Source organism: Hydra vulgaris, chromosome 11 (assembly GCF_038396675.1).
Source record: "Hydra vulgaris chromosome 11, alternate assembly HydraT2T_AEP".
Lineage (NCBI taxonomy): Eukaryota > Metazoa > Cnidaria > Hydrozoa > Anthoathecata > Hydridae > Hydra > Hydra vulgaris.
This window is the reverse complement of record NC_088930.1, coordinates 49982585-50002500: the sequence shown is the minus strand read 5'-3', so window position 1 is coordinate 50002500 and position 19916 is coordinate 49982585. Positions and strand designations below refer to the sequence as shown.

Sequence of the window (19916 nt, the reverse complement as noted above, 5' to 3'; positions counted from 1 at the left end):
AGGAAGCTGTTGAAATTTAGGGCAGCATAATAAATTCTCACAAAAATTTATATTTTCCAATCCAACTACTCTTGCAGTACATTATGAATTTTTTATCACATTTTTTTAATGAACTTATATTATATGCATTTTATTATTTTAATAAGTAATAAATTTCATTATTTTTATTGTTTTAATTTTGAGAAAAACAGTCTAGCATTTTGCTTTCAAAAACCCAAAGTAATAAACAATATAATATGAAATACACAGTTAAATTTAATATTTAATAAGAATAATATTTTAAAGTATATTTTGAAATATTATTACAAGAATATTAATAATATATTGAAAACATATTATTAAAATATATCATTAGGTATAAAAAAATTACTGTATTTAAAACTCAAGTTTCAATACGTTAACACACCAGTCCCTAAATCAGAAAAAAAAGAAAAAAGAAAAAGCTTACAGCTTCATTTGGAAAATCTTCTAATATTCTGCTAAGCCGATAAGTTGTTAAGGTCGATGATAGCTTACCAACTAAAATTCCATTAATAACTATTCCAAAAATAATCCATAACATAAATAATATTCTCCCGATAGAAAGGGCTGGCTTTTTATCACCATACCTAAATATGTTTTAAATAAAATAATTATTTATATATGAAAAAATTTAACAAAATTAACACACTTTAGAAACACAAAAATGTGCTCACAAAGAATTCAATAACCTACCCTACTAATGTACTTGTAACAATTGCTAAATAAGCACCTTCAAACATTCCTGATAAAGAAAAAAAATTACTTCGAAGTTGAGCATTCTGGGGTTCCTAAAGTAAATTTAGCAGTTTTGTTAACACAACTGTATAAAAAAAAAATAGAATAGTAACTACTAGCAGCAAATCAATTATTAAAATTAAACAGTTTAAAGTTTGTGAAAGAAAAGTTAAACATAGTTTAAAGTTTGTGAAAGAAAAGTTAAACATAGCTTAGAGTTTGTGAAAAAAAAGTTAAGCATAGTTTAGAATTTATATAAAAATATAATTAATAAAACAAAATTAAACACAGTTTAAGTTAAACAAAAAAAAAAACGATTTACAGTTTAGAATTTGTGAAAGAAAAAATAAACATAGTATTAAACTCACACAAACAAAAAGTATAACACCAGCTAAAATATTGAAAATGAAATATAAGAGCAAAAAACTCATTGTTCCAATAACTGTTCTTAAAAATATATCTTCATTCTGCCTGATAATAGCTTCTAGATAATCAGGTACTTCCATTATTACAAAACCAAGAGAAGTAGAAATTGAAACAAACTTAGCACCCGGAATAATTTTATGTGGATTTAATATTGGGATAATGGCTCCTTTTAAATTATTATTACTATTAGTGATATTTAAGATATTATCAAATAAAGAAACATCCAAAGGTTTATAAACAATTGTAACATTTTGCTTAAATGAGCTGCATTTTTGAGCACATGCTAGTAGTGATGTTTCTAATGTATTGACCAATATTCCTGAAGGAGTTGGAGAAGCTGTAGACAGTACAAAAGGAGGGCTTTGAAAAAAGTTGATTTCTAAATTTGGATTGTCAACCAAGCATGTTTCTAAATATAATAAATATATTAGAATAATAAAAAAACAGCTTTTCAAATAATCCTAAAATTGTATGCAGTTGAAAAAAAACGATTAAAACATACCAAATTCCACTATGTTACTATGTTTCCCAATTCCAGCTGCTGTATATCCAGCCACTTTTAACAAATATTTTGAAAAAACATTCAAGTTTAACAAAGTAAAAGAAAGACTTAATGGGGATTTTACTTCTACCCAGTCCTCATTAATTTGTAAGCTACCTTCCTCAATTTTCTTGTACAATATTTGATATCCAGATGGAATACCTAACCAATGATTTAATGGAATAGCTGCCCAACGGACGACTGCAGCATTTGGGTAGACATGGCTTGTCACAGCCACATTTGTTGGTGCTTTATCAGGATCTAAAAAAATGTCATCTTCTCAAACTTAAATTAAAATAAAATAAAAGGTGAACACCATTTCAAAAAGGTGTACACCATTACACCTACACAATTAAATAAACTTACACCATTCAAGAGTTTCACACACTAAATCTTGAGATGGAACACCTTCTCCATCTTTTGTCCATGCAGTCATTTTAATAACATATTTTGTTATAGGCAGAAGAAAGATAAGTCGTATAGATTTTAATGAAGAATCCTGTTCAATTGAAGTAAACAATAACTTATTTTTCACTTTGTAATAAACACGATAACTTGTCAGTATTCCTTGTAAATAAAGTGGGGGAATATCATCCCAGCAAATTGTTAAAGATCCATGATCACTGCCACAACAACGCAAATTAAGAACAGAAATTACTGGTGCTAAAAGAAAATAGAAAGTTTTTATTAGTCATTTTATATGTAAAAACTATACAGAATCTAAGTTCTCATGTCCAACAACATGCAATTTTTGCATGTCAGTTTGCATGTCTATATTCCTAAAAAGATGTCTTTGTTCCAAAAATTTTTTATTGGTTCTCACTATTAAACATTAAAAAATTTTAATAAATTTAGAGACCTCTATTTTTTTAGAGAATAGATCTGTAAAGAAACAGAAGTTATAAAAATATAAAAAATATTATTATAGTTTTCAGCAGTAAACAACTGAGTTGGTTAAAACTGAGTTTGGGTTAAAAACCACCATCCACTATGAGCACTAAGCTATCACAGAAAAAAAATCAAAGTCAAGATAAGTTGCTGTGATTAAATTGTGATGAGACTTTGTTAAGACAGAAGTACACAGTAAAACTGTAGTAAACTCCAGTACACAGTTGTGTTATTAGCCAGAATTACTGTATATGAAAGATCAGGAAAATCATTATTGTAAATGAGAAACAACACATGACCAAGGATAAAATCTTGTGGTACCCCAGATGTTACTAAAAATGAAAAAGTGCGTTATTTATCAAATATGATATCAATATTGTGATTGGAAAGAAATAACTCTATATACACTATATGAAAAGACTTTATGAAGACCAATTATAATGAAAAAGACAATGAGAAGATTTGAATATGCTAGACTATGAGAAGATATGAACATTCCAGACTATATATAACACTTTTGTAATTTAAATAGCCTGTGCCTAACTGCTTTCATCTAATGCATAATAAAACCTTTCTGTTATCACAGTTAACAACTCAGCTAGTAGAACAAGAAGATCAAAACTGGTAATAGTTACAATAGTGTTAATGATCAACACAAAACAAATCTGAGTAATAAAGGCAACTTGTTTATGTCCTTATGACAGCATTTTTGAAATATGAGTTCTGAAAAAGCTGCCTTCATGTTGTTCTAGTATGTCTTTATTTTGCTCCAGTATTGTAAGTTATTTTTATCGTGAAATTGCCTTGCCTTTTTTAAGATTATATCTTAAATCTTTCCTCATCATATCAGGTGTAAGCCTTTTTTTTTAAATTTTACAAAACTTCTTAACTTGTGCTTCAGAGGATCCTTGCAGATCTTGGTATACTTCGATAACACAGGTCAACAAATGAAAAATTTTTTTCTGGTTCCGAGCAAACAATTTGTTTTTTGTATAGCATTTCTCATTTTTATTTCAAACATGCAACTCATTTCTTACCATCACGTCAAATTGTAAAGATATTTAGGTTCAAATCTTTAGTATTTGGGGTAAAGTCCCTCATATTGTCAAAAAAAAAAATTATTTAACAGTATGTCAACCTGGGTCTCAAAAGAAGTGTATTTTCATAGAGATTTTGAAAATGTTATTATTTTTTGCATTATTGCTGAAAAACATTTTGTTAAATTTTTTTTAAGAGTCTTCAGCATTTTTTCACATAAACTTTTTGTCAATTAATTTTAAGGAAAAATATTTACCTTTTCTAAAATCTCTATGAAAATATGCTTCTTTTAACACCCAGGTTGACATACTTTTGAATAACTTTTTTTTAACAATATTAGGGACCTTACCCCAAATACTAAAGATTTGAATCTAAATATCTTTACAACTTGAATTGATGATAAAAAATGAGTTGCATATTTGAAATCAAAATGAGATATGCTATACAAAAAACAAATTGTTTACTCAGTATCAGAAAAAAAATTTTTTTTTGTTGACCTGTGTAATCGTTAATGACTGATCTCATGATCTGCTCATCGCCATTAATCAATCAAAATCTCAATTCTTAATTTTTAATTTCATTAGCATTATTATAAAAAATTTTGCTATTCACAAAATGGTCATGAGCATTGAAGATATGGCAAATCTTAATTCCACTTTCGATATTTAAAAAAAAAATTTGCCATACCAATTTGCTAAATTGTCACAAGTAGTGAATCCCTGGGAAAAGAATTAAATAAATAAACATAACAAAAATTTGTCAACAAAGCAAATTTTGACAGTAATATAATCCAAATTTATATTCCATATAAACTTAGGTTACCAGCAATTCAAAATTTGTCCAGCTTGTCAGGAAATTGCTAAAATAAGGTTTATTTGATAGACCACAGAAGACTGACAATAAAATTATTTTATAACTTTCATCTGAATGTTGTCATACGAGATGAATGCCATTCACCCCTTTTGAATAAATTACACATTAAAAAGTAAAAAAAAACAACACTTTCAATCAAATAATTACTTATCTTCCAAGTATTCTACTTGGAAAAAGCCTATTGAGTAGACATATAAAAGAGTATATGAGAAGAAAAAAAGAAAAGTAAACTTTAGTAATCAAATCAAAATTAAAAAGTTTGAATATAAAGAAAATTAATGAATTTTAAACCATTTAATTAATGTAAATTAATTAAATGGTTTTTTATTTTAAATAACTGAAATATAGTTAAAGTTGCTGAAGCTTTTTAAAATATTTTTTTAAACTGTTTTGTTTTCTGTTTGTCTAGTAAAACAATTGGCAAATAACATGAGCTTTGATTTAAAATAAAAAAAAAATTGAGTAAAGGGGATTACAGATAAATACGTATTTCAGAATAGAATGGATTTTGTTTCAATTTGTTCAATTTTTGGAAAATTATATTTTTTTTTAGTTTTATAGGAACATTGTTGTTAGCACAACAATTTTTATTATAGCTTACTTAGCCACTATCTACTTAGCTTTATTTTTATTATAGCTTAAAGTAAGTAAAGTCATTAAAGGTAGTTAAGTCTGATTAGTAAAGGCTGATCTTAAAGTCATGGTAGTAAAATGTGATTGGTGCATTCAAAGTCACGATAGCAAATATGATTGGTTGATTTTACTTACTTATTGCATTCTTAGCCTTGCGTAACGCTCTATCAAAAGACTGTGGTGAACGGGGTTCAAAAACTCTTAATAAGCTCAAAAAAATTTTTAGTATCAGGGTTTAAAGTAAGACACTTTCTAGTAATACTTAATTTTCTTTTTTTCTTATAAAAAAAAGTGTAAATATTTTTTAAAATATTCATAGTATTTAACATATAACTACTGTTTGTGATTATTCGTCACTATATTTAACAGAGAAAAATAGATTTTTTTTAAATGTTGAACTTTAAAGACATCAGTCCTCAAATAAAATCACGTGATTAGGAGCAATTTTTGTATAGAAAAACAGAAGATAGTGCAAAGTGCAAAATTTGTTCAGCAGTTTTAAAAGCGTATGGAACAAAAGCCTTATATATCACCTTCAAGAAAAGCATAAGATTCATGCTAAATTTTGTCTTGATAAAGATCTGTCAACGGAAAAACAAACATCATTAAAGGTATTTTGCTTTCTTTATTTATGGCAGAATATGGTAAACAATCACCATCATTAAGTAAGACATTCAAAAGATTCAAGAAAAAGAAGGTCGTTTTTCTATTAGCTTCAACAAATCCACTTCAGTCAAAAACGATTGTTTTTTAAATTTGAACTTACATGGTTTAAATGGTTTTCAATCACTAGGAATGATACATGTCAACAGAAGTATGAACACTGAAAAAGTTATTCAACTTGTCAAAATGTTTTAGTGACTTATGATTTTTTGGAGATTTTTTATTTATTTTTTTTCAAGACCTCTCCAAGACCATAAGTGCCAATGCAGCCGAGGAGGCTACTTTAGTTGTGGTTACAACCCTCTCAATAGATCAAAATTAACATGACACCATTGTTTATAAATTATTTAAAGACATGTAGCAAAGTAAATGTACATTTCAGTAACTGAAAGTGAATTAGAAAACAATTCGGATAGTAAATAAATTTACTATATAATATTACAAAAATAAGTAATTTAATAGCAAAATTACTAAATAAAATTACTAAATAAGTAATTTAAAATTAAAACTACTATTGAGATTACAAATAAAAAAAAACTTGAGACAAAATAAATAACACAAATTTTAAAAATTTCAAAATTAAAATTGAAATACAACACACTTCCTTCAACTGTGTTAACCACTAATGGTTCACTGAACGAACCATTATATTTATTGTTAATGGCAGCTGATATAGCGTAGTTAACAAAACCAAACAAATTTTCTATCTGAACACTTGTTGCATTTGGATCATTAATTATAATTGTCCTGCAAAAAAAAGTAATAAATGAAAAAATAAACAACAATTTTTATATCCAAAGATAATATTTTTTTAACCCCTTAACTGTGGCATAGATTTAAAAATTACATTCTCTATAATGGCAAAATATATTTGTTTAGGATTATTTCAAGTTGTTTACTTTTTTTTCGTATAGCGCGCCTAAATTTGTAAATGTTTTATCAAAAAAAAAAATTTCATTAAACGGAATAATCCGTCAGAGACACAGAGAGCTATACCTTGGAGAGATGGATATATCCGCCAGACACAGTTAAGCAATTGATAAGAAATATGGAGAATATTTTCAAAGTTTCAAACAACAAATCTTTTAAAGAAAACTGATAATGATAAATTTACATACTCATTAACTTGTAGTAATCCGTCATAAATTACTGCTGGTAGGCTCCTTCGTTTTCTTGCTACTGGTTCTTCAATAGGCATATAATCTTCTTCGCTAACAAGAGCCATCACAATAACTGTATATCCAGTGATAGGGCCATAAATCTGTGATAAATCTGGGGGTTCCCATGAAAAATTCAAGCTATTTACACTAACATTGGCATCAAAACCTGATAGTAACGCATCAGGGGCTAAATACAGAATAAAAAAATAAAAAATTATAACAAATATATATAAAGCAATAAAGAAGTATTTATTAAACTACACAAAAAAAATGAAAAATTGAAAGTTAAAAACTATTAGAAATTGAAAGTTATTAGAATCTTAGTTATAATAATTTATATATATATATACATATATATATATACATATATATATATATATATATATATATATATATATATAATATATATATATATATATATATATATATATATATATATATATATATATATATATATATATATATATATATATATATATAAATTAGTAAAAACACTTATCTAATTTTTAGTTTTCTTCTTTTAATTTAGATCTTTATTTTAAATAAGATCTTTAATTTAGATAAGATAGATTTAGATTAGATCTTTTAATTTAGATCTTTAAAGTTAGATAAGTGTTTTTACTAATTTATTATTGCTGTTCTTTAAGAACATTGAGCACTCTATTTGTAGAATACAACGACATAATTTATATATATATATATATATATATATATATATATATATATATATATATATATATATATATATATATATATATATATATATATTATATATATATATATATATATATATATATATATAGATAAGTAGAGTATGTGCTTATTTTAAGACTTTTTACTATTTTCAGACTATATAATAACACTAAGCACTATAAATGGGTGTTTAGATAAGCACTGTGACATCACACTGAAATATTCTGTTGCCGGCGGTTTCATTATAATTTTACAAATAGTAAGTAAGAGTCCACTATAATTTCACAAATATTTTATAAACTTTAACCTGCAAGTAACAGTAATATGTAGATTTTTGAAATTTATTCATTGTTTTTTCTTCAGCATAGATATTACAACTCTTTGCAAAGTAGAGATTGCAAATCTTTGCAGAGTAAGATTCCCAAAACTGTACTTTAGTAGTAATTTTGTTAATCCCCCTAATATTTCACAGTAACTGCTTTTAGTAAGTTCTCTGTATTCTCTGTGTGAATCTCCCCCTGATACTTGATGTTATACTATTTTGAATTGGTAAAAAAGCTATTAGAGTGACACAATTTTACTTTGTTTATGTTTGACTTTAAAATATTGGATGTTGTTGCTTCAAGTTCTTTGATTTCAAGACATTCTAACCCTAAGGTTAACAAACATTCTTCTTAAACTTGAGACCTGGTACCAAGTTTTGAGGCTTTTTATTCAAGTTTTGAGGCTTTTTATTGAACTTTTTCGACTTTTTAACTTTATTTTTTAATATGTGAATTCCTGACTTGTGTTCAAAATGCTATCTATGTTGTGTAGAGTTTAGTAACATGAATCAATATTTAAATGTATTCTTCAATGTGCCTTGTTTAGAGTAAGATTTATTTTTAGTAACTGTGATGTAGTTCTATTTAAAATTAAGGTTACTTCGTGATTAGTTTGATGTTGACACTTAATTTGATGATTGCTTCATCTTGAGTAGCTATATAAAGTGGGATAGATTAATATATTTGCTCAATCAGTTTCTTCATTCGCTGGTGTGAACTTTTGTGATTTTACATTTTTCATTATTTAATTTTATTAATTCAAGTTAATTTTAGAGAACAAATCAAAGATGGCCGATTATTAAAAAAATAATGATAGTAATGTACTAAGCATCATAGAAACAGTTTCAACAGCAACACAAGTTATTGAAAGTGCATTAAAAAAAAATTTTCTTCTGTTAAAATGTAACTTTTTGAAGTTAATGATCCAATTTGGGCTGTATTTAATCAATACCAACGGCGTGGAAAACATACTTTGAATGCTACAAACCAAAAATCTGTTCGTAATAATAACATTTGATGATGGTTAATGACTATTATCATAGTAGTGGTCTCCTCTACTATGATAAAATAATTTCATAATAATAACTTTTAATCTATATAATTCAACCATAATAATTGATAATGATATAATAATAAAAATTATTTATACTTAAACATTTATTTAAACTTGTAATAAATATCAGAAAAATACCAAAAGTAAAAAAAATACCCAAAGAATGAAATATAGCTAAATCTATATATAAAAATATATGAAACAGCTATATATAAAATAGCACATGTGTTAAAGAAATTTATCAGCAACTTAGTGCTGCTAAATTTTTAAATTTTCAAGTAATTTATCAGCAACTTAGTGCTGATTACTTTTTAAAGCTGGAAAAAAACAATTTATTATGCAATTACCAGTTCTATCCGAGCATTCTTTAGTTGAAATTATTTTTACTTCAGGTTTTTTTTAAGCCACTCTTCCCAGCAAGAATAAAAACTGCTGAAAATGAGTTAAAAATGCATCTTTTTTTTATTTTTTGGTCCTTTTTCTAAAAATGTTAAACATTTAAAAAATGAAAACTGTGGCCATATCCTTTGAACACCAAAATTTTGATGAAATCTAATCATTAACTATGATTATATTTAAAATAAAAATTTTAATTATGATCATAATTTTTTAAAATTATTTTTGTTTAACTAGGGAGATACTGGTAACATTTTTTGAGGGTATTTACATATATATGTATATTGTTTGATTTGTAAATTACATAGTGTAAACCTTAAACCAAAGTTTTTTTATTTTAGAGCTAACTTCAAAATATTGGCCCAAAGTGTCTCAACAAACTACATCAATTTACAAATAACTTATTAGAATATTGATTTATAAAATTAAAAACCTAATATAGAAAGTACTAAACAAAGACATCTTGTTTTAAAATAACCTTGCAAAGAGCAAGATTTCATTCAGAAAATAGGAAATGGATTTATTTCTACTTTTTTAATAGAAACAAAAAATTTATATCAACAAATATCTACCTTTAAATAGTTTATTGATTCAAAGACTTTGCTGAATCTGGATTTAATTTGAATATAAATTATCAACTAGAGTTAGTGAATGAAACAAGAAGTAGATGACAACTACTTTTTGCAATATAAAGTATACTAAAAGTAGCCACAAATTTAATCTTTTTGAATTCACCTGAATTCACATTTTCTGAATTCACATTTTCCTTCTATTTCTATTAACCTAATACTTATTTCATTTACCCACTATTTGTATTTAAAAAATTAATCACTTTGCTCAGAATTCTGTCAAATTGTTGGTCCTGGTATCCGTCAGCTTTACAACAACAAAAATGGCTGTTCAAAGTCTCGAGTACATAATTACTTATTACTGAGAGAGTTATTTTTTGAACGCTAAAAGAAAAATTTGTTGTTTGTGATACAAAGTAAAAAGGACAAATATAAAATTTGCTCTACAAGAAAACCATCTCCACAATGCATTTTCAAAAATTGCAGCATTTCATATGCCTGAATTTTTCTTTAAGATTATTGCATGTTTTGTGTGTGTCAGTAAATGCAGATTACTTTGAATTTATTTTGATTACTCTAAATAAACTCTAAATAAACCTTGGAAACCTTGGAAAATTCTAATTATTATTGCAGTAATACATAGATTTAAAATTTTATTAAAATATGTTTTTGTTCTCAAAAAATACAACCATATAAAGTTTAGAACTGAATTTTAGAATGTTTTACATTTTTATAAAAAAGGTCAAAATATAAAAAGTGTTTTACATTTATATAAAAGATGCAACTTTTAATTCGTTTTCAATGGTTTTCAGCCACAAATAAGTTTACTTGAACAAAAAACAACTAAAAAAATGTGGTGAATATCTGCCATTACATAATTGTTGGTGGATAATGGCTGATATCATCAAACAAAAAAAGTTAAGCATTAACCTAATGCCTAATCTATAAGAATTGTTGTAGTTCTGCAAACTACTCCATGCAGTTGTGTTACTAAAAAACTGCTTTCCACACAAATACATTTACTGTATTATTTTGCTTATGAATTTGCATGATAAATATTTCCTCAAAAGTGACTTCTTGTTATTCACCAGTTTTTATGTTCCAGAGAAATATTTTTTAATTAATTTTTTTTCCATTTTGTTGCATGTGCAGCAGTACACATGCAACAAAATAGAAAAAAAAAAGACTGCTGATGTATTATTATGACACATTTTAAGTCTTAAATACAATCTGAATGCTAGTTTATTTTGTTGACTGCTTCTTTTTTTCTTAATTTTTTCAGCTCACTTTGGCTTGACAGCTTGATCCTTGCAAAACAGCTTGATCCTTTTATGCAAGCACTTATTTTTTATAATTATCTAAAAAAACATATATATGAACTTTATTCCTTTTTTAAATTTAGAGCAAAAAAAGGTAAATAAAGTAGAGGATTTAAAGAAATAGTCATGACAATGTTTGTTTTTTACACTAAAACTTTGCAAACATTTTTTTAATTATTTGCAATACTTTTTATCAATGAAGCAGGTATTAACAAAAGGAATTGTATGTCATTTATGGAATTGGCTTTGAATTGGATGAAATAGGCTTTGGATCAGGGCAAACAACACATATTTTACAAGTGTGGTGATAAAATGACCATTAAATTTGTTGGCAGCAATGATCTGCTAATAATCGTTGTGCGCCATACATGGTCACACATACATATATGATGTGTATCCAGATGATGCTATATACCCAACAGAAAATAAGGTGTTTGTGCAGTGGCTAACTGATGTTTATGTTCTTGCCATTAAAAATTAAAATTTATATAATTATTTAAATTAAAATCATCAAAATTATATAATTAAATAACTATAGTTATCAAATAATACAAACTCATATTTTAGTCGTAGATGGACACTTGACACATGTTATATTTCTTATTTGCATTTAGAACAATATCTCATTACTTTGTTCTTTTGTCACACGTTCTGCAGCTACTAGATGTTAATGTTTATTTCCATATCAAAAAAGTTTGCGTTAATTACTTCAACAGTATTACGTAGAGAAAAAGTTTAGCAATTTATCAAAAAGAATGTTTTTATTAACTGTAAAACTTGTAAAACTTTTCAGCTCTGGCAAAGTTTTTACATGCATGCAAATAGTCACTGAATTTTAGAATATCAGTTTGTTTCCACCAGACACCAATAAAATCAATCAGTTAAAATTAAAAAATTGATGATACATTTCAAACACTCATTTGAAAATCTCAACCAACAGTATCTACGCTAGTACCACTATTAGCATCAATAATTACACCAGCAATTTCCGCAGCTGCCTTCCAAACCTTGAAAAAAATTGGGATCAGCCCAATCACTTGTCACAGCAATGCATAAGCACCAAGTTTAATTGTATCAAAAAATGCCACACAAGTAACAACTAAAATCATTCTCCAGAACTTCTCAACAACTCAATTTGTCTTGTTAACCCCAAATATAAGAGCAAAATGAAATGGTATTTTTTCAACTAAATTTAATTTCTTAAAAAATTTAAAAATTTAAAATTTATTTGATTAGTGTATATGAAAATTGATTAGTATATATTTAAAATTTTTGCTTATAGCTTAAAATTCTTTACAACTTATATTTTACTTATTTAATTTGCATAAATTGCGCATATTCATTCTTATGTATTTACTTGAGAAAATCAAATTAAGAAAAAAAAAAGTACAAACAGACAAGTTTAAATTACCCTGTTGATCTGTAGATGCAAATAAGCTTTGAAGATTCATAGGCCCAGATCCCTTTAAATTTTTACAGTATACTGAAAACTCATATTCTGTATATGGTAGCAGATCCGTTACTTCAACTTCAGTTGTTAAATAGCTAAAATATATTACCTTATTTTATATATAAAAAAGATAAGCTCTAAATAAACTCATTAATTCATAAATACATACATACATACATACATACATACATACATATATACATACATACATATATACATACATACATACATACTTACATTCATACATACATACATACATACATACATACATACATACATACATACATACATACATACATACATACATACATACATAAATACATACATACATACATACATACATACATACATACATACATACATACATACATACATACATACATACATACATACATACATACATACATACATACATACATACATACATACATACATACATACATATACATGCAATACATACATATAAATATATACATATATACATAGATAAATACATCATATATACATTTATACAAAGATAAAAATACATACATACATCAATCATAATATAAGAAATACTCAATTTGTTTCTTAAGTTAATATTCAACTTTAAATGTTAAAATACAAAATATTTATGTGTGAAAAAACAAGCAATAATTCAGAGAACCTAACTTGACATTTTAATGATAATGTTGCCATTTAAAATTGTACAAAGTTTTAATTTTTTTAATTTTAATTTGTGTGATGTTAATATAGCAGGGCATTTCCAAAAAATCATGCACTTATAGAAATCTCCTACCATGTTAACATTACAACAGTGTTATCTATGGTCAATATGTTGGTAGACATACGCTTCTGGCTTTAAAACAGTCAGATGACAGTTTCCTGTAAAAAAAAAAAAAAAAAGTTTTAGAGTAAAAATACATCTTTTTTGCTCTTTGATGAAAATTTTCCAAGTGAATCATTTAGACCCTAGTTATGAACTCTGCCAAAGTTAGCGCAATTTTTTTTTAGAACAAACGATTACTTGTTGGGATGTTTGGAAATACATTTATAATTTACAAATGAGTTTGTAATAATTCTCTTGATTATTTCAATAAAGACCATTGGGGAAGACTTTGAAAACTGTTTAAAATCTCCTCCAATGCTATTGTAATGATTGCTACATAACAATTCATCAGACAATTGTTAAAGTTTTGTAAATTTTTATTTTTACAATCATAAATATATAAACTATAATAGCCACAGGTCCCCATATAAAAGAGGCACTTGCAGCTGCAAAAAAAGCAAAAATGGCAATAAAGCTTACAAAAAAGACAAATAAGTAGTTTCTATAGAAAAACCCCTACAACCAAGCAACCCTTCAATTTGTCTGAATGATTTCCTAATGAATCAATAGAGCTACAAATTTCAACCAATGAGAATACATATTACCTTACGGACGATGGATTCAAAACATAAACAATACTAAAACATCTGATGTGCTGGAAGAAAGATTCTTAATCATAAAGGTTTATTGATGAGGAAAACAATTAGGTCATAACTATACAACAAAAGCTGTTAAAAAAAATGAAAGCGGGTATGAGGTGGAGTTTTACAAAATGAAAATCCCTTCCAATAGATTTATAAAACTAATGAAAAATCTGCATTTGTTGCCTATGTAGATCTTGCATTTTAAGTTTCTACAAAGGACAAGAGGTTTTATTTTAAAGACATGATATAATTTAAGTGCAATTTGGATGAGTACCGATTGCAATAATTTAAAAATAAAAAATAAACCATCATAATTAAAATTTCGTATTTATTTGTTTGATGTCTATAATCTTCATTATACATGACTAAAGTCAACTAGCAAGCAGCATTCAGAGATAGTTGCTGTTCCAAAAATGCTAAAATTAGCAACTTAAAATGGTAAATTGGTAATTTGATGCAGTAAGTTCAGCATACTTTAAAAACAGACAAAAAAATAATTCAAATTCATAAATTCAAGTGAAACCAAAACCGAAATGAGCAAAAAACCTAAAAAAGAATTTTGTAAATCTTTAAGATTAATTTTCATTCTCTTTATATTCTTTCTTTATTTATACAATAATTATACAACATAATTGAAATACTTTGTTTGCAAGAAAAAAAAATTTCACAATTTTTTCAAAAAATCTGATTTTATTATCTGGAAGAATGTCACTGGCAGTTAAAACCATTCAAAATCTGTAGATGTTGGTGGTGGTATGAAGAATCTTTTCTTTTTTTGCCAAATTTAACTTTGTTTTCAATGTTTTCTCTTTGTATTCTTTCCAAAATTCTAAACAGGATAAAGACAGATACTTGGTTAAAACTTACTTTGCCAAATTGTTATCTTATCTAAATTCATGTCAAAAAACTTCCTAATGTTGTCACAATTGGAATGCATGCACTAATGCAAACCCACTTTCCAGAAAGAAATTAAGTGGCTTCCTTAAAAATTGCAATTAAAAATTTCTTACAGTAATTTTTTTTTTTCGATCTTAAATTTTAAAAAACACACTGGACAGGACCAAATACACTTGGTACCTGGGTGTATAACTACACACATTTCAGTACCATCACCTCCTGCTCATTGATTATTAACAGTTAAACCCGCTTTCCAATCAAGAGTCAGTGTTTCATCATTAGAAAACGACTAAATTAAAATCATTATTTTATGTCTTTTCTTTGTATTAATTTCAAAATGTTCTTAATGAACAATAATAGATAATAAAATAACTTTTGGTTCTCTAATTATAATAATATGCCTTGCTTTAGTGAGCAACCGGGGTTAAAATTTGACCAGGGTCAAGGCCAATTTTTGATAAAATATACCCGAGGCTAGGGCTGGGTTTGTGACCGGGGCTGCATAAATATCCTAAAGTTGTTGTTTTTTTTTATTCAAATTCATCTTATATTATGTATACATATGCATATATGAACATCATTATGATCAACATGATCATCATAATTATCATTGCCATCATCATCATCATCATCATCATCATCATCATCATCATCATCATCATCATCATCATCATCATCATCATCATCACCATCATCATCATCATCATCATCATCATCATCATCATCATCATCATCATCATCATCATCATCATCATCATCATCATCATCATCATCATCATCATCATCATCATCATCATCATCATCATCATCATCATCATCATTATAATCAGGCTTTAGCCTTCCCTATTTATGCTGTTTTTCTAAATAAACAATCTAGAGCATTTTCTTTCCGTAACTAAAGCTCATTCATACAATATGTAAAGCGCTCTCTTCAAGTTTTCTTACTTCTACCTTTACTATTTAATCTAAAGGCTGCTACCTCTCTTCATGCTGTAACTAAAATCACTTTAATCTTCTCTAACAAATGTTGCTCGATACATCGCTTTTTGTTTAAGATTATCATCATTTTTTGTCAAGATTTGTTGCTAAACTATTAAAAAGTGCTAAATAAGTTGTTCCAATTTTTAAAAGCTCTAGAAAATACTTTGACCTCTCCAACTATCCTACAATTAGTCTTCACTCTGTTATTAGTTACTTTTTATAATGTTTTTGAAATTATCAAATTATTTCTTTCTAACTGCAGTATTAAAGTTATTTTTGAAGACCTACACAATTCTTCATTTTGAGTAACTTTAAGGGTACCACAAGGTTTTATCTCTGCTTCTGTTTTGTTTCTTATCTACAATAACAATCTTCATGAAAATTTTAGATCTAAAGTGGCTCTATTTGCTGGCGACTAAACTTTATACTCTTGTCTTGACAAAAAGTCCTCACTTTTTGACTGCTAAGAACAAGCACCCAATTTTTATTTTGGTTTGTGGATTTTAAGTCTAAAATCCACAACTTTTGTTAGACAACAAAACTCATTTATTTACTGCAAAAAAGTATTGCAATATTGTTGGCATTCTTACATTGACAAATAACAACCCTCTTCCTATAAAAGTCTAAAAGCACATTGTAAATGTAATTAGACCTGCTTTATCTGTCAAGCTTGAGACACTCTCTCATTGTTGTAAGGTTGCATTTCTTTCTTCTTTCTACAAATACTATCATGGTCAATACTCAAACGACTATTATATCTATTACAATAAACTAAAACTCATTCTTGCTTGGCTTCTTATTTAACAAGTTGCATCCTTTCACTCTATCTGTCCCTTCATGTTATAAAAACTTATATTTTAAAGTAACTCATAACTTAACAGTGTTTGCTTGCAACCTTGTTAATAGTGTTTGCTTGCAATCTTGTTAAGTGTTTGCTTGCAACCTTGTTAACAGTGTTTGCTTGCAACCTTGTTAACAGTGTTTGCTTGCAACCTTGTTAACAGTGTTTGCTTGCAACTTTGTTAACAGTGTTTGCAACCTTGTTAACAGTACTTGCAGCCTTGTTGGAAGTAAATAAGAGTTTGATAATATATAAATACTATTTAATAAATAGTAAATGTAAGTATAAAATTATAATATATAAAGTTTTATAAACTTTTTCTAGCCCTGGATATCAACCTCTGCTAAATTTTATAATTTTTCCATGGCCGAAACCGGGTTTGCAAAAAGTCTCATTTTTAGCTGGGGCCTGGGCTCCAGTAACTTTAGTGAATTAACATAAAAAAAACTCTCCCTTTGTTGTAAGGTTGCATTTCTTTCTTTTTTCTACAAATACAATCATGGTCAATGCTCAAACAAGCCATCATCTCTATTACGATAAACCAAAACTCATTCTTACTTGTTTCTTATACAACAAGTTGCATCCTTTTACTGTATCTGTCTCTTCATGCTATAAAAAAGTTTACTATTCTAGTTTTTTTCCTTGCGCATCAAAAAAACCTTATAACTATTAGCCATCTTCATGCTTTTCTTTTATATACAACCTACACTTTTCAAGTCTTCAATTAACCATTTTCTAGTATTTTTACTTATTCTCTATTTTAAAGTAACTCATAACTCAATGGTGGTTGCTTGCAATCTTGCTGGAAGCAAATTAGAGTTTGAAAATAAATAAATATATGTCAGTATTTAATAAATAGTAAATGTAAGCATAAAATTATAATATATAAAATTATAATATATAAATTTTTTTATAGCCCCAACTATCAACCCCTGCTAAATCTTATAGTTTAGCTGGGGCCAGAAGTCTCATTTTTAGCCGGGACCGGGGCCCTGGTCACTTACTACTTTGCTTAACTCTTAAAATCCAAAGCACAAACATTGATAAACAAATAAAGAAAAAAGTACTTCCATTTGAACTTTTCCTTCTGTTTACAATGCAAGAGGTAGAGTTCTACCACTACACTGCTAACTTGTAACTTAATTCTTTTATTTTTAACATACCGCCTGAACCAAAATATCCTTTTATACATTTATTAGTTAGTTTCAAACCTACAACTATAACCTTAAGTACAAACCTAGTCATCAATCTCCTTGCAGTTTTGAAATTTTGTTTAAAGCTTTAAACTTTTTTTAATAATTTTAATTTCTTACTCAACACAACTTGTGGATTGCATGATATTATCTTGTTTAGTATTTACGCAGAACATTCTGTTTTCTAGCACTCCCCAAGATTTCCAATCAACATCATTCCATTTGACATGTATTGAAGTAGAATTTGTAAAATTTGCAAATGTCACATTAGGAGCAACTGTTGGAACTAAAGAAATAACAGTTTCTAAGTTTTCTTATCTAATAAAATAATATTTTTTTTATAATTAGTAATAATTAATATATTTATAATACATAACAGTATGTAACCATAGTAACTATAATAGTATGCATATACATGGTGAATATGTCTTTAAATTGATAGGATCAGTTTTTTTTCCGCAACCACCAGAAGTGCAAGCAGAAACTGTACAATTGTATGAAGATTCATAACTCAAGCCTGTAGCTTGACCTTCAAGTTCATTGTCAGAGATTATAAATTGACTTGAAAGTTTTGTCTTTAGATTTGTACAAATTAACATATATTGATCAACAATACCATGTCTTAAGCTATATTCAACTTCAAGCCAAGTAAAATTGAATTCTGATGGTGAAGCAACAGTCCCTGTGAAGTTCAGTGGTGCACCAGTAGGTTCTACAAAATTTGAAAAAAAAAACATTTTATTTAATAAAGAATAAAAAGTTAAATTTAATAAAAGATTTGTTTAAAAATAAAAATATAAATTTAATAAAATTTAAATTTAATAATAGAATCATAGCAGGAACAGCATATGTTTTTAAAAGTGGATCTGGATCTAAGGATCTGGATCTAATAAATCAAACTTTAAGTCAGACCAGAAACCCAATTTAGATTTTTGTTAAATTTACCCAGATGTAGAATTACTAAGTATTAATATTTTTTTCAGTAAAAAGATTTAAATGCCAAATCCATTTTATTAAATTTATTTAAAATTATTAAGAAAAATTAAAAACAAGCTATTGTTTCACAAACATTTATTATTTAATTAAGCAATTAGGTAAACCAATATATAAAACACAAAAATGTATTTTAGATCTTGTATTAAGGTGGAAATCAGTAACACATTTTTTGTTACTTTTAATTGGCAATTAATCACAATTTTATATCAGTTTTTTATAAATAGTTTATAATGAAAATATATAGAATATATAGCTTTTATGCTGGTTTGACTTAGATAGTTGACTTTTGCATTCACAACAATTGTGGTAATTATCGATTAATTGACAAATGTTTTGTCTCTGAAATGCTAAAATTATGAGGGGAAAAGAAAAGCAGACTTGGAGAGTTTCAGCTTTATTTAATTAGATGTGGTTAAAAGTTAAAACTTTCAGCTTTATTTAATTAGATGTGGTTAAAAGTTAAAACTTTCAGCTTTATTTAATTAGATGTGGTTAAAAGTTAAAACTTTCAGCTTTATTTAATTAGATGTGGTTAAAAGTTTTAACTTTTATAAATGTTAAAAGTTAAAACTTTTGACAAAAAAATAAAAATAATAAAAGTCTTCAGATAAAAAAACTGAAGAAAAATTTGTCTTAAGCTTTTTATTTAGAAAGGGACTAGGTACTAGATTAGGTAAAGATTCTTTACTTTATCTAGTATATACAAAAGAAGTCAACTAAAAATTTTACTTTTTTGAAAGAACCTATAGTATGTAGTATAGTATAAAAAACCCT

General features: G+C 26.7%; 1 protein-coding gene across 1 annotated transcript in view; it reads right to left on the bottom strand.

Moving 5' to 3' along the window:
- LOC101241857 (uncharacterized) overlaps positions 1–19916 on the bottom strand; it is a 95120-nt gene that overhangs the window by 22925 nt on the left and 52279 nt on the right. Inside the window, exons 10-19 of the mRNA XM_065809108.1 lie at positions 18562–18858; positions 18267–18432; positions 12744–12877; positions 6937–7165; positions 6420–6565; positions 2090–2386; positions 1685–1984; positions 1125–1591; positions 715–809; positions 449–608 (exon numbers count right to left, since the gene is read on the bottom strand). Of these exons, the coding sequence (XP_065665180.1) occupies positions 449–608; positions 715–809; positions 1125–1591; positions 1685–1984; positions 2090–2386; positions 6420–6565; positions 6937–7165; positions 12744–12877; positions 18267–18432; positions 18562–18858 (2291 nt within the window). The remainder of the gene's footprint in view (positions 1–448; positions 609–714; positions 810–1124; positions 1592–1684; positions 1985–2089; positions 2387–6419; positions 6566–6936; positions 7166–12743; positions 12878–18266; positions 18433–18561; positions 18859–19916) is intronic.